Source organism: Protopterus annectens, chromosome 2.part1 (assembly GCF_019279795.1).
Source record: "Protopterus annectens isolate FY-2018-M chromosome 2.part1, PAN1.0, whole genome shotgun sequence".
Classification (NCBI taxonomy): domain Eukaryota; kingdom Metazoa; phylum Chordata; order Ceratodontiformes; family Protopteridae; genus Protopterus; species Protopterus annectens.
The window spans coordinates 1,343,816,063-1,343,838,114 of record NC_056729.1 but is presented as its reverse complement, the minus strand read 5'-3'; the positions used below and the strand labels follow the sequence as shown (position 1 = coordinate 1,343,838,114).

Genomic DNA, 22,052 nt, shown 5'->3' with positions numbered 1-22,052 from the left:
TTATGGTAAATGGAGTGAAATAGCCAAGTAATGGATCATTGGAATGGCTGCAGGGGGAGGCTCCATTCGACCATGATTTTGTGAGGGGGAAGGGCGGCAAACTTAGACAGCCCCAGCTGAACTATACCTCCCAACTGTCCAGATTTTCAAAGAATGAATAGATTTTTGCTTCTTATTTTTGGTTTGTTCCTCATAAAATTTGTGGTTTTCTGGCAAATCATTTAGGAATTAAGTCACTAAATAATGACACACTGAGTTTCAGACTTCATAACCTTCAGAAAAATGCATGCCAAAGTAAGACCTGTTGTTCTAGCAACTGTCTGAGTTTATACAAGAGCAATTTTTAGTACTGTTTATATGTTCCCCCAATATATTTGGCCTTGCCAGATTTATTGCATTAACAGGCTGAGAGGTACATGCAAATAAATTGCTTTATAGAATTAGGCATAGCCAAACCTCTCAACTGTCCCTGATTTTGGCTCAAAATGTTGCTCTTCCCCCAATAATCCCTCCGCAAAATAGCAAATTTGGAAGAAAACAATTAAGAAATAACTGTAATAATTAGAGTTATAGAATACTTTTATTTCAGAAATGCATGTAGATTCTTTTATTTTGTCAGCTGCTCAAGTTAGCAGTACTAATATTAAAGTGTCCCTTCTTTGACAGGTTCCCAGCTGTATTGTGTGGCTATTTTATATTTTTACATCACATTTTTGGTCCATTTTTCATAAAATTGTGTTTTTTTTGGCAAATTAGTGACAAATCATTAAAGACTGAAGTCAGAAAATAATGACAGCCATTTGAGTTTCAGATTTCATACCATTCAGAAAGTTCATACTAATGCAATACCTATTCTATTATCTTTCTAAGTTTATAAGAGCAGTATTTTAAAAATTGTCCTTATTTTTGGGCCTTTGTCCCAGTTCTTTGTATGGCTTTGTCCAGATTTATTGCTCTGAGGTTGAAAGGTATGACATGTGTCAGGGTCATCACAGTCAGCCAGAGACATTTCAAATTGTGACATACTTGTTGCACCCCACTCCCCCATGTAGTGACTCTGGATGTGTTGAAGCAAGGCAAGGAGTAGTTATGCAGTGTAAATGTGCAGAGTATCCCCCAATCCAAGGTAGACACAAGTACTAGGGTGGCTTTTCATCTGTCCTTGATTTTTGCAGAATGGTCTGGTTTCTGTCATATTTTTTGTACTGTTGATTTATGCTTATTACTCAAAGTGCCTGTTGCTCTGTGTTTAAGTAGCAATACTTTAATGACCATCAGGTAAGCTTGGTTGAGATTGTAAGATTAAAGTAAGCTTTAATAAGCATACTGTTAAATAATTGCCAACATTGAAAGCCTTTCTGTTGATAATGTATAAGCCTTGGGTATTGAAATGCATATGACAGTATTTGTAATAAAGGACAGGATTACATTATTTTAAGAAGCTCATTACACTTGGAGACTTCCAATCATCTCTGCAGGCTTTACCTGTAAACTAAACAGAATGCCAATTGTGTGGTCCATAACCTGTACAGTAATCATTTTATGCAATGTATCTTGAGCTTATTTCTTGTTTGCTTTTCATTTTTTACTTTGTTTTCCCCATGAAACAAGTAGATAGTTGTCAGGCAGCAGGTCTTTTTTCGGATAAGGAACATTTTTACAAGTGGGGGCATCAGAGATTTCTACTTTCAGCATGTTACTTGGCACTTTAATAAAGCTGAATATAAATTATAATTAGAACTGCAGTGCAAGAAGTGGTTTGAGTTGAGTGCTGCTTGTTTTTCTTATACTTGATTTTGACTGGCATTCCATTAATGTATTTAAAAAAGTAATTTATTTTTTCATGCCTCACAACCTTTTTGTTTCCATCTAGATATTAAGTAAACTGTCATGCAGCCAATGCATTGAAATATTTTTATTCTTCTACACTTCATTTTGTCTTGATTGGACTCTCATAATGATGGTTTTGCACCCACGGCAGTGTATTTAGTTAGTTTTTGTGGTTTTGAGCATAGCTCCTCCCCTTTCTAGTTGGCCACACCCCTCCCATTGACCCCACCCATTCAGATGTCTCCTGCAGCCCCTCTTCGATTTGAAGTCACCAGCCGCCACTGCATAAGACACAGGAAATTAGGGTTGGGGATTCTTCCTTCACTAAAAAACAGTCACCAGCAGTCTCCCTAGGGCTTTGTAGTAGAGCCACTCATTTTGTTGGCATTTACCTCTCCGAAGTTAAAACTAGCATCAAATGTATCTGGCTAACAAAGTTTGTGGACAATTGCAAACTTGGCACAGTCATAATATCCAGGAAAACACAAATATTCTTTATGAATGTCTTTTCCAAACAAATAGTTGTTGTCAGAGTTGTGTAATGGTAAAACTTGTACAATCATATCTTTTGGAAAGCCAATTATTTCTGGTAGTTACCACATTGAAAATACACTCCTAAGTTCTGATATGTCTACTGTAGTGAAAACGTCCATCTTTACAGTGCAGAAAAATAAACGGAACCAGGTACCAAACAATAAACCAATAAAAACAAGTAGTACCTCGGTAGCAGGTTACACAGAAACCACTGTATACTCAAATACCATAAAAATTTATACTTATTGACAACTTTAGTGATTTCATCAGCATGGACTTCATCAGAATGGCATTACACTCCTCAAATAAAATTAATTCAAACCATTGGTTCCTCATCATTCATCACATTGACATAATTTCCTTTCCCACAGTATAATAATTCACTTTAATATTACCATCATAAAAATACATAAAATACATTTAACAACTGTCACATCCTTGTTAAAATCATACAGTACTGAACTCAAACAATAACCTTATATTATTACACAATTATTTCATTGTATTTATATTGCTATTTAAAAAACTTCAAAAGGCCCCTTGCATATGGCTACGATCTTATACTATACCAGTACTACAATTTTGCAGCCCTCATTCTCAATACAGGAGCCAAGGATAATTGGCCATTCAAACCAGGCAAAGCCACTGCGTTCAACTGCAGCTACCAAATTAATTCTCAGTACTTCAACCGAGTCTCCCATTAGCCCCCCTTGGACTTTGTTCCACCTGTTTTAACACTGAAAATAAAAACTTTCCCCTCATTGCATTCGTTTAGGTGCTTATACAGGGCATAAGTGTCATCTCTTCTGGATATATCATAATAGCATTCACACACTCTTGAATTTAAACATCTCTCTATTTTCCCTATATTGTAATATGAACACTTTTGACAGTGCTCAAGATAAACTACACCTTTAGACATGCAATTATAATATTTTGTTTCCTTAAGGAGGGTTTCTATAGTAGATAGTTTAAATTCTGCACTATGTGCCATGTACTTACACTGGCTACACATGCCACATCTACAGGTGTCCATTTTCTTGTTATTATTAAGTATTCCTGTAGTTTTCCCTTTGGGTTTGCCTCAAAAATATCTTTGATATTATATCCCTCTTACAACTAAATGGGGGGGGGTGCAAAAACACTTCCAAACTATTGGGCATCTTCTAAAAGATTTTCCAGTATTTCCATATCATTTACTGGATATCTTTCATGTTCCGGTTATATTTTAAAGTCAAAGCATCGTTATGACTCACTACCCTTTCATTTGAACTACCACACAGGGGACATGGGAAAGAAAAAGAGATTTAATATTGTGCAATATTTATGCAAAGGAGAAAGTAAAACTAACCAATACAAAAAGAGCAGCACCAAAGATATTTGAAAAGAAATACAGGCAAAGCTATCCAGACATGGAAAACTACAATACAAAAAATGAGAAGACAAAGAGGAAAAGTAGAAAAGGAGATTAGTAATGGAGAAGTTAAAGAAACAGAAACTGGGGTTATGGAGAACCTGCAAAGTGAAGGATTCAGTGTAGAAAATCTAATTCAGAAAGCACCACAATAGGATAGAGCAATGGATATCCAAATTAAGGGGAAACCAGTGGAACAGGAAGCAATTGGTGAGGTACCATATGAAGATATATTGGAGCCTTCCACAGGAAACCAGTATAAACATTCACTTGAAGCTAGACAGCAAGGGAAGGAACAAGAAACTATGGAAACTCTGATGCAGTCAATGTTGAGAAGTGATAGTCCAGTGAATTCCCTTGTGACAGAGCAATGGATGGCACAGGATGAAATTGAAGAGAATGTGCCACAGAAAGATGTTATAGAACTTTCTATAGAATGCCTGCAGGAAACGGAAAACAAGGGATGTGCCCTCAGTTTGGAAGAAAATGAGCTTAGAGAAGAGTTGTTTGATTTAATAGATGTAGATAGATATATTAAGATCAATGAAAGAAATAGAATCAATGAAAGAAATGGACTGCAAAAGGTCAATAAAACCCAAAAAGTCAGAAGTCTGATAAAACAAATGAACAGAGTAATTAGGATTGTCCATAGAGATCCATGCAATATAACAGAAGTAAAGAGGATATATAACTGATAAAGTTCTACCACAAGAACACAGGGTAGTGAGGGAAAGGAAGGGGGGAAATCAAATACCATCATGGAAATATCGAATAGAGAAAACGTTAAAGCAATTAAGACAAGAAGTGTCACTGTTAAAAGACTACAGAAGAAGGAATAGATCAACAAAAATACTAAGAAAGCTAGATGTGATAAAAGCAATGCATAGTATTAGAACAGTCCAGGATATATCATGCACTATTGCAAATAAACTAAAAATTTCATCACAGGTGGAAAAACCTAGAAGATACGAACATAAATATAAAGGAAAAGTACAAAGTAAGCAATTTATCGATAACCCAAAAAGGTTCTATAAAGAATTGGGAAACAAGGCAAAAGGAATTGAAAGAATGCCAAAAAAGAAGAAATAGATACATTTTGGAGAAATATCTATGAAGATCCTGTGGAACATAACAAAAGATGCTAAACGAATAGAAGAAGTAAAAGAAAGAATAAGAAGTTTAAAGGTACAGGATATGAAATGGGATGAAGTAACAGCCAGAGAGACTGAAACAAAGTTAAGAAAAGCCACTAATTGGAAAACCCCAGGCCCAGATGCAGTACCTAACTTTTGGTTAAAGTATTAACATCTTTGCATGAAGATTTAGCCATGAGTAAGAATTATTTATATGTGCACCCCAAACAGACACCAATCTGGCTAACAACAGGAAAAAACAATGCTCCTACTTAAAAGTGAGGCTGTAAGCTACCGTAAAAATTATAGACCAATAACTTGTCTTCTGACAACATATAAACTACACATGGGAACTGATGCTGACAGAGTTTATAGTCATTTAGAAGAAAAGTTAATTATGGCAGTAGAACAAAAGGGCAATAAAAGAAAGTCACATGGAACAAAGGATCATTTGTTGTTAAATAAAGTCATAATGGAGAACTGTAAAAAGGGGAAGAATCTAAGTATGGCATGGCTTGACTACAAAAAAAGCATTTGATAGTATCCCACATTCATGGATAACAGAGTGCTTAAAAATGTATAAGATATACCCTACACTGATTAATTACATTACAGTGCCCATGAAACAGTGGCAGACCACTTTGTGATTAAGCCATGATAAAGGACATATTATTATCCCAGGGATAAAAATTCAAAGGGGGATATTCCAAGGTGACTCTCTGTCACCATTGCTATTCTGCCTTGCCCTTAACCCATTAAGCTGTTTAGTTAACAGCTTAGGCCATGGCTATAATTTGGCACCTAGAAAACAACCAAGTCTAAAGACTTCTCTTCTTCTCTTTGTTGATTTAAAACTGTAGAGCTCATCAGATGAGGAACGGAAAGCATAACTGAAAGTTGTTAAAACTTTTTCAGATGATATAAGAATGTCATTTGGTCTTGATAAATGTGCAAAAGCAATCTTTAAAGTAGGAAAACTGCAGCACCAGGAAAACATCAGTTTGGGACAAGAATGTGATATAAAAGAACTTGAGCAAGAGAGAGTGTAGAAACACTTGGGAATTGATGAAGGATCAATAATAAAAACATAAACAAATGTGAATAAAACTTGGTAAAGAATACTTTAAAAGACTTAAATTAATCCTGAAAACAGTGTTGACCTAGGAATAAAATCCAACCTATAAACCAATTTGCACTTCCTGTCCTAACTTACAGCTTTGGAGTGATTGACTGGCCCCAAAATGTGTTGGATCAATTAGACAAGAAAACAAGAAGGATGCTTCATGCTCAGCTCACCAAATGATTTATAAAAATTAGTGTATATCAAGATTATATATTCTCAATTCCAAAGGAGGGATGGGCCTCCTTCAAATTGATTACATGTACAGATCTGCAATTGTGGGACTCCACACATATCTGCTGACGTCACAAGACCCAAACATACTGAAAGTTTTGAAACATGAGAAGAATAAATCTAAGATGACTTCTCTGCTTAATCTAGCAGAAGCATATCAGCATCAGGCAGGAATGGAATTCAAACCAGAGGTAGATAAAAATCAGGCAGCAACTGAATGTGCCAAAAAAACAAAAGAAAGAATATAAGGTGAAGGATCAGATAAGAAGGCATGAAATATGGAAAATGCATAAATCTAGATGCAAGTATAGAAAACATCTGGAAGAACCTCATGTTGATCAGGAACAAATGCAGGAATGGTTAAGGAAAGGTGAATTCAAACCAAGAGATGAAAGGTTAATATTGTCAGCCCAAGACAGTGGGCTACGTAGCACATGCTGGTTTACAAACTCCATTGAATGTGTGGGAGAAACAGACAAATGTAACTTTTGTAAAACCGAATGGGAAACATTCACATACCTTGTTGGTAGTTGTGATGTACTAATGGCAGAAGGACTGTATACTGAAAGGCATAATAATGTGGCAAAACTGTTGCACTGGGGATTGTGCAAACATTATGGTGCTGAAGTGGATGAAAAACACTGGAAAACTGAGCCACATAGCGTCATAGAAAATGATGAAGTTTATATCACATGGGATCACCCATTACCAACAGTCCAAAAGATAGATGCTAAAAACTGTATATAGTGGTCCATGAAAAGAAGACAAAAGTAACATTGAAAATTGAAATTGTCACACCCAGTGACTACAGTGTGTTGCGTGCAGAGACACAAAGTCATAAAATATTAGGATCTGCAAACAGAAATGAGAGCAGTGTGGAAGAAAGACACCCAGACAGTTCCAATAGCAGTAGGAGCAATGGGTCTTATAAAAAAAGAATCTACAATCATATTTAGATATGTTACCAATCCATGCAATCCCATACAAATTGCAGAAGGAGTCATTACAGGGCGGGTGCTGCGAAGAGCATGACTGACATCAAAGATTGAAACAATACTAATTTCATGAACTCTAATTGTACTTTGACTTAGAAATGAGGTCCATTCCCGTCATGGTATTAGAAACCCAAAGATTTGGAGAAATTAAAAAGGGTTCACTCACTTCATTGACCATACCACTATTTTTTCTAACAGCCCTTCCATCTCCCTGTTATCACCACCTAATAACTGGATATATTTCATACTCCATCCTTCTAATATCTCATTCATCAATCCTTTTATAAGTTTTACAGGGTATGCCCTCTCCAAAAAGAGCCCAGTAACATTCTCTAGCTCGCCATTCAAATCATTCTTCTCTGATGTTAGCCTCGCTAGCCAGACCATCTGTCCTTTCATGATAATTTTATTTTGGTAGAAAGGATAGTCACTACTGAAATGTAGATATCCATTAGTGACATTACATTTCCAATACAACTTAGACTTAAATTTACTCATTCCGTATTCTTAATTAACTTCACATCTAAGTAGTTTATTTTGTACATATCCCACTGATATGTGAATTTCAAAGAATCTGTGGTACTATTAATATATTGGACATACTCGTTCAAAGTCCAATCCCTTCCAAATAAAAAATATGTCATCCAAAAAATGGAGATATGTAGTGATTGAGTCAAAGAAGGGAGAATTAAACACATAAGTATGTTCCCTATATAATAGCATGAGATTCACAAAGAGGGGGGAACAAGCAGCCCCCATGACCACCCAGCAATTCTGCTTACAATGCTCCCTCTCAAAAAATATATAATTGTTGTCCAAGATTAATTCATAATATTCCATGATTAACTCCATTCACTATTATTCAGATTACCATATTCCATCAAAATGCTACCATACCATTCTATTCCTAATGAATGGGATGTAACTGAAAATAAATTTTGGATATCAATTGTAACCAGTAAATGTTGGGGGTGGTAACATTCCTTCTTGATTTTGACCTTGAAATCCTATGCACCCACCAATGTATGATCACATTGGCATGCAACTTGTTTTAACTTCCTATCACACAAACCACTAATGGGTGCATTTTAGGACCTGTGGCTGCTACTAGTGGTCTCAGGGGGGATTATTCACATGGATTTTCAGTTTAACAAATATAACAGGAATGATAAGTCTAGGATTGTATAGAAACTCAAATAAGTTTTTCTCTAATAGACCCTGTAATAAATGATCTTCTAAAATCAAATCAATCTTTCTATGCACTGTAAAAATTTAATTATTGGATACCTGACTATACCTAGAGTCACTATGGAGTATTTCCAACATTTTAGCATAATTCCAAAAATCTATGATGACTGCACCTCCCTCCTTATCAGGTTTCATTATGCTGATTCTTTTATTAGTACTTAATCCCTCCATAATTACCTTCTCATGTAGTTTCAAATTACCACACCCTCAATACTCTTGTTGTTCAACAATTTCCTAATCTAATGCTCCACCAGTGTTTCAAAGTTCACCAGCATAGGATTCAGTGGGAGTTTAAATGTGCTCTTATGCTTAACCTTACCAGTACCACCCCCCACCCCCATTATAGGTGTTAGAATAGGTGGAACAAAGTCTGAGGGGGACCAATGGGAGACTCGGTTGGAATGCAGAGAATGAATTTGACAGTTGCGGTTGAACGCAGGGTCTTTGCCTGGTTTGAATGGCCGATTATCCTTGGCCTCTGCACTGAAAAATGAGGGCTGAAAAATTGTAGTATTGGTATAATATAAGATCATAGCCATAGGGAAGGAGCTTTTGGAAGTTTTTTTTTTAAATAGCAGTATAAGTGCAGTGCAATAATTGTGTAATAATGTTATTATTTGAGTTCAGTACTGTATGACTTTAACAAGACTGTGACAGCTGTTAAATGTATTTTATGTATTTTTATGATCATAATATTAAACTGAATGATTATACCATGAGAAAGGAAATGATGTCAATGTGATGAATGATGAGGAACCAATGGTTTGAATTAATTTTAACTGAGGAGTGTATAAAAAGGACTTTTTACTTAGTAATGTTATTCTGATAAAGTCCATTTGGATGAAAGTGCTAAATTTGTCAATAAATATACATTTTTATGGAAATTGAGTGTGCAGTGTTTTCCGTGTAACCTGCTATCAAGGTGTAACTTCTTTAGAGTGCAGCTTATAAGCAAGGATATGTCATCCAGGTACAGAGAGGCCACTGTCCCACTGTACTCGGTACTCATTAGACCAGTCATAGGGTGTAATACCCCATTCACAGCTTGAATCTCACAATGTTTATTCACAAAGAGAATGCAATGTGTAAACCACATGAATTACATGGACCATTTCAAAGTCCTATTCCTGTACCTTGTCTCCTATAGAGTGCTGAGTGATAATCACAACAGAAAATTGAATATCAGAATGAGAAATACCAGATAAAAATGCCCCTTCTCTGGAGCCAGCTCCCTCCTCCATGTGAAACACAGTTCATCCTTGACCATGTTCACATGCAACTTGTACCACTGGATGGAGAATTGGAAATTTACCATTGGACTGGGTCTGATGCCCCGATTGGACAGAGGCAGCATATCCATGCTCTGATACCCAGACCAACTGTACAGGTCACCTTATTATTATGCATAGGAATGTACAGCTTATTAGTTGTGGGCAATTACTTATGGGAAAAGCATGATGAGGCTTCAAAAGGCCCAATTTGACCATTAGCCTAGTAACAATCAATGAACCCGTGAACCTATAAAAAAAACGCTTACTACAATTTGTTCAGTAAACCTGTAAATATAATGCTATGACCTGCCACTTTGAAAACTAAATCCATTAAAAGTCAGAAATGAAAATGAAATGTAACACTGTCAATTATTACTAAGAAGTATACATTTTTAGATAAAGGAATTGTGGACACCTTGTAGACTTGTATAGAAATGCATTTGACCTCCAAAAATAGGGTACTCTGCATCTGTTACAGATCCCTGAAGTAGTTATCTGAGTTTCAGCATACATGCTTGGATGTGTACTGCCCCCACACAATAGACACATCTTTCTGGACTGCCTTCTCATTCCTTGCAGTATTCGCCAAAGTGAAAACCAGGTGTTTTGAGGACATAATCCACTGAGATGTTTTCAGAAGGAAATTTATTCTAATGATAGTAGGTTACATATTTCATGTAAAGCTGACTGAGTTTTCTTGAGTCTTTTTTCTTTCAGCTCCATATCATTCAATGAATATTTCTGATTCCTGCCGGAATTCACATGCATAAGATATCTTTGCATTACCTTAAGTCATAGATTACTATATAATGACTGAGTACCATAAAATGTAAGGACATTACATGATAAGCTGGGCAAAATAAAGGATGCAAGGTTATGGAGTTGTCTCTAATACTAAAAAAAGCATAAATAAATCCAAGTATAATGCTATGCAACGACAAGGGATATAAAAACACATTCTGCTTACTGCTGATAAGCGTTTCCCTTCTGTTTACTTTCACTTTCTCAGCTGCACTATACAGAGTTTGATTTTCCTGTCCTGCTATCATATCGATCCACACTATGTAAACTGTGCCATAATGGCTCTACAGACCTGTGCAGTGGAAGGCTGTAATAATTTTATTTTAGTTGTAGCACACAGACCGATGCAAATTTGCACTGCCAGTTTACTTAAACAAGGTATGAACTTGGGATCCCTGGCCACCCCAGGAACATCTCCCAGTATGCAGACCATCTGATGGCTGAAAATTTAACTGATCTTTTTTAAGTTGTTCTGCAAAATAATTAATTTTTATAACTCCGCACCTGATGTATGCATAGCTGTAAAGAGACCCTTGCTTGTTCTTTACTTAGAGATTCTTAAAAAAAAGCTTTTATTCTTTATTATTCCCAGTGTATGTACATATTAGTATTCATACATATTATTTCACAAAATTATCACTATGAAGCAATGAAGTATAAACATGGGTTTATACTGTCTTCACTTACCTTATTTATAAAAGAGACACATTTAATGTAGCAGATGTGATAGAAGTTTTTGTACCTCATTTTATTGAGCTGCACTGAGATCTAATATCATCTGACCAAAATGTTGCTGTCTTCTTAAAACTGAGACTTTACCATGTGTTTATTCCATGTATGACATTAAAAGCTGAAAACTTTGCTACTTATGAGTTAACATTCGTTACCTGCAGTACTTTATCAAACAGTGAATGCTGAGAAATAGGAACAAACATTTATTTATTTACTTACTTTATTTAGTTATTTATTATTTACTCACATTTTTTGTACTGGGCTAGTCAAACTGGGACAGAAAGCATGCATTTTCAGCAAAAGCCCAGAGAGAAAAGTTCCAAAGACAGTGAATTACACGCACGTATACAGGAATTAGTATTCATAAAAAAGAAATACAGTTACATTGGAGACTGTAGTACTTTAGATAAGGAGAACACATTCTAATGAACATAATTTGAAGTCAATATGAACAATGCACATGAAGGGAGAACAAAGAGGAAAGGGAGTTAATAAGTATACAGAAAGTAGTGATATGAGGGCATGGGAAGGTCTGAGTGAGGCGCTGGGATTATGAGTTAGGGTAAATATAAACAGAGAAAAAAATGAGAATAAAAGTGAGAGGGAAGAAAAATACAGTAGGAAATGTTTAGTCTTAAAGGGATTCATTCAGATAGGAACTAAGAAGTTGGATAAATAGTGCTATTGTGAAAGCTAGAGAAAAAGAAAAAGAAAAAAATAGATAGTTAGGAAATCTTGAAGAAGGTTCAGCCTGGACTAGTACATGAACAGATCCAGGTTTTGGGTATGTGTTCCCTTAGGTTGTGTTTAAAATAATATTGACTAGAGATAGACCTGATATCTTGAGGTAAGGAATTCCAGCCTTTTGCTATGGAGCAGGAGTAGAGGCTTTTACCATGAGATTTGTTTGGTTTGTGGATCATGAGTTGTTGTTTATCTTCTGGACGCAGTGTTCTGTTAGGGCGATATTTGTGGAAGATAGAGTTAAGGGTAGGACAGATTGTTGGTTTGTGTACCAGACAGTGGATAGTTACAAGTTGCAGGTAAATAAGATGGTGTGGAAGCTCAAGCCATTTCAGAGACTGGAGAACAGTACAGTGGTGGGAATTATACATAGAACTAGTTGTAAACATAGTTATTTTGTTGTAGAATGTTTCTCGTTTACTTTTTAGTGTGGACTGGAGGTTAATAAGGTCTGGGGCACCATAAAAGAGTGATGGTAAAAAGGTATGTGGTGGCCAGTGTAGTTTTAGTGGAAATATTGAGAAATCCTTTATGTTTTTAGAGGATTACAAGTTTCTGATGTTTTTTTGACATTGATCTGTGTATGATGATCAAATCTGAGGTAATCGTCTGTTGTCATGCAAAGCAGTTTTGTGTGAGGGACTACATTAATTTCTGTATTGGTCAGGAAATAGATCTTGAAATTATTTTTCTCAGAGGCAAGAGTGTTGGGAGTGAAGAACAACATCTTGATTTTCTTAGGATTAAATAAAAGTTAAGCATCAGAGAGTCAAGTCTCAACAGAAGTGAAAGCTTACTGCGTTACAGACTAGAGGTAATCAGAGAATTTGAAGAGCAGATGACAGTAGAGTAATTTGCATATTGGATTAGAGAGCCTTGACAGGAAGAAGTGTGAAGATTATTGATAATTATATTAAAAAGAGAAGGGGACCAAAGATGGAAACTTGCAGAATGCTAGTGTTATTGGTTGATATGCTTATAGGGAACCTTGCCATCTGATTGTTGCCTATTAGCTAGGTAACTTGTGAACCCTGCAAAAGTGGAAGATGACTTACTAATTAATTTATTTACTTACTTATTAATTAATTTATTTTATTTGTTTATCTTTGTTGAAGGGGGTGGCACATTGATCTCACTGGACCATTTACAGACAATTATATCAGACAAGGCAAGCCTTACGCATAGGTGAACTAGGCAGCCCCAGGGGCACAATGCATCTAAGAGTGCTATAGCCAAATTGCTTTGTTTAAAAATAAAGAAATAAAACTCATCTGCTGAACAAAAATGCACACACAGCACAACAGATGTTCCTGGGGAGGCAGTGGTCCAGTTCACTTGAGATTCAAGTCACTTAATATTAAGTTTAAATGTTATGAGGTCAAGGGAGTAGAGACTTTACAATGCTCACATGCAGGTGTGAAGCTGCCTTAAGTTCTTTTCATTTTTCTTTACAATGAGAAATATGAGTCTCTAATGACTAGCTTTACTGACTGACTGTGTAATACTGTGCAGTTTATTAGAAAAACATTATGAGGCACAGAGGTCAAAACTATGAGAACAATCAGGGAAATTCTTCAGAAGTCTGTACAGAGATGAGGGGAATGGCATGATGTTGGGGTGATAAGTGTTATTACTACTTTTACAATAATGCCAGCAGTGTGCAGCAGATATCGGTGGCAGTATTTCTAACTTTGTGATTTGTGTGCACAGTTGAGATTAAGATGAATGGAGTGGTGAAGTAAGTGTTATTACTATTTTTACAGTGATGCTGGCAGTGATCAACCAGATATTTTTGGCAATATTTGTCTGGCATTGCAATTTTCATGCAGCAACTTGGATTGTAATAATTGAATTTGTGGCAACTTGTTTGGGTGGAGATAGGTAAAGTAATATTATATAGCCATCAGATATCGTAGCTATTACTGCTGAGTGGGGGTGGGGGTTTGGCTGGATGAAAGTAACTGACTCTTTTGTCACTTGTTCAGTTAAACAATCATTTCTCAAAAATAAGGGATAAATATATCACAGAATACCCAAAACATCAGAACGTCTGGGGGCAGGTTGCCCCCAAACACAAAGGCTTTATAAGAGGATTTTGACAAGGGCTTAATAATTGCCTTGGCCTTGAAACCCTCCTAGTTTAAAATCAGCCCTGCTCATAGGTGTTTACAGAAGGTCACTATCCTGTGTGGGGGTGGGGGACAATGTCATTATTTCATTAACATTCTTCTCAAACCTCAGAGGTCACTATATCTTGTGCTGTGCTGGGGTCAGTGTGCTCATTATTTCTTTAACTTTCATCACAAAGGTCAGAAGAGTCTCAATGGGTCACTATAGCTTATATGGGAACACTGTACTGCCTCTAGAAGTAACAAGTTGAGAACATCATTGTTATCATTCATTTCTTTTTCATTTTCCTCATAATCAGTCATCTGATACATATACAGGTGGTCATCTTTTGCGGCTAGTCAAAACCCATGCTGCTTATGTATGTCTGACATCAAATACATTATGTTCCGTTTGTTTTGTTTTTTTCAGTTTTCTCCCAATCTGACATCAGAAGTGCACACAGAAGGTCATAGGATCATAGGCTCATAGGAAGTTACTAGGCTATTGGCCCTGAGGCCCTTACAAACCTAGCCAAGAATTTAGCCCATGTTCCAACAAGTCAGCACCCAATGCCACTGTCCAGCAAAGACACAGGTGGAATCCCAGGGGTGTATTTTCTGTTCCCCATCCAGTTATCTAGGTTGCAATTAAAAAGGTTTAATGAGGTGCTCTGTTTTATGTGGAGAGGGAGTCTATTCCACAAAAGGGGGAGTCTCTTGGACATAAATCTGTGTAGCGGTCTTTTGGGGGTAGGAGATAAGGGATACGAGGTAAGGAGGCATGATGTATATACATATGACAGAAAGAGCAGAAATGTGAATGTGGGCATTTGTACCTTAATTTTTATCTCAATTTAACACCTTTGGGGAATATGCAGAAAGTGACTACCTGTATTGAGGAGAGGGTTGGGGTTAAGTACTATTTGCAGATATGATATAGGTATCTACACAGGCATTTGTCTTCTTAGTTTATTGTGAACTAAACAAAAAATCTCACTAAGAAATAAAGCCTGAGAAACATGGAGAGCCACAAAACCCCCTACAAATCAACTAAAATTCAGGCAATTAAAGAATGAGACAAAAAAAATGGTCCTGACTGACAAAAAAAATACTACTGCCACCTACAACAGAAACACCAAAATAGACCCCAAAAATTTTGGGCAGGTCTAAATAAGCTCCTCCGACCAAGTAAATCAATCACCGCACCCCCTCAGCCATAACAGAAAAACCACTAGAGGAGGTCGCTAACACCTTCAGTAAATTCTTTACAGAAACTATCCAACATCTAGCTAGTCAACTGTCACCTAGCTGCCCAAATCCAAATGATATTACACCCAGTGCCCAAATTAACGTCAACTTTCAAAGAGATAAAAATACCTCACAATCGATGAAGGAACCCAAAGGAGCAAAAAATGAGTATGAAAGTCAACGGGCATAAATGTTCCAAACACAGCAATCCTTTATCGAGAGTAAACAAACAAGGTAAGTGCTTTCACGGATCTTTCTCTGCTCCATCAGACCATCATATATTATGTACAACCACTGGCAAACTATTTAAATGTTAAACAACCAATCAAAAGAGGAGTATGAAAGAAAAAAAATAAAATAATAAACACATTTAAGTATGCACTAGAAAGTACATAGAACTACACTTTACTAAAACATTGCACAGCTGGATACAATGAATAATGATAAGTAATAAATAATAAAAATAAAAATAAGAATATGTATATGTTGAACAATAAAAACCTAGACTGTAAATTAAACATCAAAGGTCACAGATATGCTAAAATATGCACTGTAAGATTGAAACATGGATATAACAACATATACGAATGATTAAAAATCAATGATGTTTAAGGGCACTGGCTTTTAAGAAAGGTTTAAGAGCAACCTTAATATTAAGATCTGGGGGTTTATCTGCTTGAAGCTATAAGATCCATATTTGTTCTAATGCTTCAGTCTTATTCTTGAGATCACCACCACTGATGTTAACATGTAGAAGTTCTAAAACAAAAAACTTAAACTTATGATTAGGACCTTCATTACCACATGCATGGCCAAAGCACTGGTCTCTTTGACATTTCTGATGTCTCTAAGGTGCTCGAGGATCCTATCTTTAAGTGCTCTGTTAGTTTTGCCTACATAATATGAGAAGCATAATGTACAGAAACAAAAACAGATCAAATTCTTTGTGTGACTATCTGCATAGAAACTGGTATCAGTCTTGAAGCCAAGTTGCGGATGTAGAAAATGGCCCCCAGCATGTATACACATACATGCCATGCACCTCTTGCAGGTACATGTACCCATTCGCCCAGAGAGAACATAGCTTGAAGGGTTCAGAGGTCTATAACACAACTGAGTTTTAAGGGATTTGTTATTCCTAAAAGTAAAATCTGGTTTATTGCCTATTACCCCTTGCAGTTCTGGTACTGTTAATAAAATGTCCCAGTTATTACTGATAGTGTCAAATACCATACCAATGTTACTTGCAAAAGTAAGAGGCATTCTAAACTTTGTATCAATAATCATATTAGTATGCATCTGATTACCAGAACCATGTAAAATCTATGGAGGAGTGTGACCCAAAGTATTATCAAAATAAGGTTTGCATCTGTCCCTCCTCTCCTTCCAAGCTTCAGATATTTGAACATCAATAACATCACTTGTATAGCCTCTGCATACAAATTCTTCTTTTAATGAAGCAAAAGCTAATGTTAACTTGGCATCTTCACTATATAAATGCATCATACGAAAAATGTATCCACGAAGTACATTAAGCTTGGTATGATTGGGATGCATACTGTTGTTATGTAAAATATTATTCCTTCTAACACTTTCCCTGTATACACTAGTGGACACAAAGTGTAGAGCATCTCTAGTGATTTCAACATCTAAAAATTCAATCAACATGGAAGAGTATTTATTGGTAAATTTAAGAAATCCATTCACACCATTCATGTACTGTAAAAATTCCAGTAAAGATTCCTCAGTACCCTGCCAGAGCAGAAAAATATCATCTACAAAATGCGTGTACCATCCAATTGAGGTGCCATAACTGTCATTGGGCAGAACATTCTGAGTCTCCCAATTAACCAAGGATAAATTGGCATAGCTATTTGCACATGTAAATCAACCACCTCCACCCCCTCAGCCACAACAGAAAAAACACTAGAGGAGGTCGCTAACACCTTCAATAAATTCTTTACAGAAGCTATCCAACATCTAGCTAGTCAACTATCACCTAGCTGCCCAAATCCAAATGATACCACACCCAGTGCCCAAATTAACTTCAACTTTCAACCTGTCTCAGTATCATTTATCCAAAAACTCATTAAAAAATTAAAACCAACTACCCTGTCGGCAGACTTCCTACCTGCAGAATATTTACAAAAAGCTGATGATGCTGTAGCATACCCAATATCCATCTTAATTAACAGAAGCATCTCTGAAGCTTCCATCCCCTCTATATGGAAGATAGCCCACGTTATTCCCCTCCATAAAGGAGGCAGCTCTACTGAGCTCTCCAATTATAGACCCATAGTGATCTTGTCTCCACTTGCCAAAATTATGGAGAAATGCATTCATAGGCAACTCTTGGGCTATCTCATCATGAACAATCTTCTTACAAACTTCCAACATGGGTTCAGACAATACCACAGTACTACCACTGCCCTTCTCCCCTTTACAAATGTCCTAAACTAAACTGTAACAGTAACAAACTTTCCTCTGCCATCTTCTTAGACCTTTCTAAGGCCTTTGACATGGTAAACCATCAAATACTTATACAAACATTGGAATCCATCTCCCTAGACAACCAGGCTATCCAATGGTTCCAGGCATACCTTAGTGGCAGACAACAGGCAGTCCTATGGAAGGGGACTCTATCCACTCTGTTACCCATCACCATGGGAGTTTCCCAGGGTTCTATTTTAGGACCCCTCCTATTTTCTATATTTATAAACGACCTATACAAAATCATCCCAGATGCCACCTGCATCCAGTATGCGGATGACTCGACTCTAGTTTGTTCAGCTATATGCCCAACAGTACTACAGACTTTATCTCAAACTACTTTCAACTCAGTTGAGAACTGGCTCCTAAATCACCGTCTTATTTTGAATCTGAATAAAACTAAGATGCTGCTTTTCTCTCCATCTCCTAGGTCCACTGTACAGACATTGACCATCACATCTAACAATGGCACCATTATTTTACCAGACCCCTCAACTAAGCTACTAGGAGTAATAATTGACAATAACCTCAAGTTTGACCTACATATAAACCACATGATTAAAACAGTTAATAAAAACTTGTCTCTCTTTATAGGATTAAACCTCTAACTCCTCTAGCTAGATCAGCTATTGCCCACTCACACCTACTCTCCATCCTCCTCTATGCCTCCCCCCTATACACAAACCTGAGTAAATCCGACTTGAACAAATTCACCACCTGCTATAATCACATAGCAAGATTTGCTACTGGAACAGACTACAGAACTCACCACTGTAGCAACCTTAAGCTTCTAGGGTGGCTGAAACTACCTAATCTTCTAAAGGTTAATCAGCTAGTAACTGCTCACAAGATTTTCTACCAATCTGAACACACACCTGTTCTAAAAAACATCATCACTCCCTGCCATAACCGCAAAGCACTCCGATCCTCTAACAAAAAACTAATCTACATGTTCAAAGCTAACAACTCTGCTGGGGAGGCACTGTTTGCCAATTCTGTTGGTAAAACATGGAACTCTCTCCCTGCCAACCTCACAGCTGAACCTTCTTTATCCCTATTCAAGAAAAATCTTACACTATACCTTAAATCACGGTGGCTATGCCCCTGTTTTACCCCTGATTAATGTATAAACTACTGACTGTATACCATGGATCATCCTCCTACATCTAAGTGACTTTAACCTAACTACTTGGTAACCAGCTTTTACTTAGCAATCTACTTGTGTGACTGAGATATGTTTTATTTTTACCCTTTAATGAATGTAAACTGTTGTAACTATATTACCCAGTCTTGAATTATATATAATATTGTAATGTCTAGTATTTCTGTAGAATTAAACTGAAGCTTTTCTCCCCAGGCCTCCACTGAAAATGGACATGTATCCAGTTGGGCTATCCCGGCCAACAAATGTAAAATAAATAAAATAAATAAATAAGTGATGTTTGGTCAGCTTTGAACATTAAAACTTGGATATAACTTGTTTCTCCTTTGAAATAAAAAAAAAGATTGAATTTCTTTTCCATATACATCATTTTTTGTTCATGTCATCATGGGGTCAGAAGATTAGAAATTATCTCTAAAATGCACTCCAAAGCGGCTATAACCCCAGGGCTTCTAGGTGCCTAGCAATCCCCAAGCCCCCAGTTTAATTTAGCTATTGCAGGGTAGTCTTGGTCAGTTGGTATGTGCTAAAAGGATGCAGAAAAAAAGAACTGGATCACAGAAGAAATTAACAAAACATATTAAGATACAAGGATATGCTAAAAAACATAAATATTTACAGAGGTAAAACTATGCTACAACTTTTAGTTTAAGAAGTAGGTCACTTAACTTTAAAATGTACCTCAAAGCATTTAAATCCCCTATGATTTCTGGGGGCCTTTGAGCCTCCAGACCCTGGTTAATGCAGTTGTTTACTCAACTGTTATATGTGTAGTCGTGTTTAGAGAGAACATGTTGAATGAGTGAATGACTGAATAACTGCAGGAAAAATAAAACTGAAGACTAAGATGAAATGTGAGAAAAGGAAAGAAAAACTTAATCTGGACAGTGTGACTAGACCAGGATGGGATAGGCAGTTGGAAGGGACAGGATGCCATGGGGACTTTTTTGTCTAGGGCACCCGTTTAACTAAGGCTAGTGCCAACATCAGATAAGAGTAAAACATACAGAAAAAAGAGCAAAGTTTCCCACATTTAATAAGAAAAACAGCTATCCATTTTGCAAAGCATTAAGTTTGAGTAAATGTGTTTTGTAAAGAATTTTCCTCAATTCCTACCCATTCAGCTCAGAGCTGCTGTGAACTGACTGTGTTTTTGTTTGAAGTCCGATACAGTTCCATTTTTCAAAACCATAATTAGGGTTCTACAAGGTAACTACAAAAAGAGGACTGCAGTAATATGGTGGATCAAACCTAAAGCCAGACTCACAAGGCCATATCCATAAGCAGTTAGAACAATGCATAGCTGCACTGCATAAAAAAGCAATGTGAGAGAAGGTTGTAGGATCTTCTTGTGTGTGTTAAGACTTTAGGAGATAATTGGGATAAACTGTGTCCTCGCAGCGATAAACATAAAGAAATTTAAATGAGAACACACACACACACACACACACACACACACACACACACACACACACACACACACACACACACACACACACACACACACACACTGAAATTAGGGTTGCAACAATGCCAAAAACTATACCAAAGCCATGCCTCCTGCTCTACCCATAACTCCACTGAGTCCCACTCTATTTCCTCCAACATTCATGTCCGTTTCATGATATAAATGTGTACTTCATTAGGTCAGAACATTTCTTTTAGTCTATTTTTCTTCTTCTGCCTAATTTCTAACTTCACATTGCATTACTTTCTTTTTTTCTTTTTTCTAGATAATCTCAGACTCCTCCACTTTGCTTTAACAATGTTTTTGTAAAAAAAAATCAGACTGAGGTTACTTTTTTACAAACTCTGCATTCTGTTTCTGCTACTAAATAGAACAATGGAGCTTGTACAGTGCTTTCTGGACTAATAGAGAATCATTCTCATTTCTGGATAGTCTAGAAAAAGTCATTTGTAGTTAAAATACAGAACAGAAATATTTTGTCATTAAAATTGTAAGGAATACCTGGTAGTAACATTCAAAGGAAATAAAATAGGATTTGGGATTTGTGGGTGGAGGGGTAAGCTAAACTCACCGGAATGTTGCAAAGCAGCCTAACTGCTTATTCAGCAGAAGACATGTAGTAGGCAATACCTGGATGCAATAGTCTCTGAAAACAATTGTACAAAGTAAACTCGCTACTTTTTAACATGAGTTTGCACCATACAACAGTGTGTCCCAGTTAAATCAGTTATTCCCCCATTTTTGGCTGCTGTGGAACACTCAGTTACAGATGGTAAACTTATTCAATTTACATTTTTTTTCTTATTAGTGTTTATGCAGTTATGCATTTATCTTAAGTACAATGACCAAGAGATCACAATGTAATCAAAATGTACTTATCAAACATTAAAATCAAACACATATCATTCTGTATAAAGCCTGTGAACACATACACTTTTTATTAATGGAAACTGATTCTGCTTTGTTTTCAAGGAATGTTTTACGCTTCATACCATGATGGTGGTGCGGAAGAACTGAAAGGTGATGACGCTGATGAAAAGCAACACGTGATTTTAGTTGAGGATACCTCAGGTGGATATTCATGGACAGCACAGACAGTCAGTGATGGTAGGAGGATCCTTGCTGCAAAATCTAAGATTGAGCCACTGATCCCCTTTCACCAGTAGGTAGCTGTTTGTTTTTTTCTAAACCTTCTCTTTTTTGCCTTTTTTCTTCATTCTCTTTCCTTTTTTTACAAAGTGCATTGCATAATACAAAAGTAATGTATAAACTATATATACTAATGGAAATTACTATATTTAATCATTGGACTTTTTTAATCTCAGCTATATTATAACCTTTTTTTTCTTTAACATATAGTCTTCCTTTTCTGAATCCAGACTATTTCTAGTTGCTAGAACACAAAATTTAATGAATAGTATGAAGCAATTAAGGATGGTTTTAATCTTTGAGTCCCTTTAGGTCACAACCTTTTGAGCAAAGGCCAGAAAAGTTCTATTTACAGTTAGAAGTTTTGGTAG

At 36.4% G+C, this 22,052-nt stretch overlaps 1 protein-coding gene across 2 annotated transcripts in view; it reads left to right on the top strand.

The window, feature by feature from the left end:
• The window catches only part of SH3TC1 (SH3 domain and tetratricopeptide repeats 1), a 773,464-nt gene that overhangs the window by 289,119 nt on the left and 462,293 nt on the right, over positions 1-22,052 (top strand). For both annotated transcript variants that reach the window (XM_044062806.1, XM_044062804.1), the window contains exon 7: positions 21,505-21,694. In XM_044062806.1, coding sequence (XP_043918741.1) covers positions 21,505-21,694 — 190 coding nt within the window. The remainder of the gene's footprint in view (positions 1-21,504; positions 21,695-22,052) is intronic.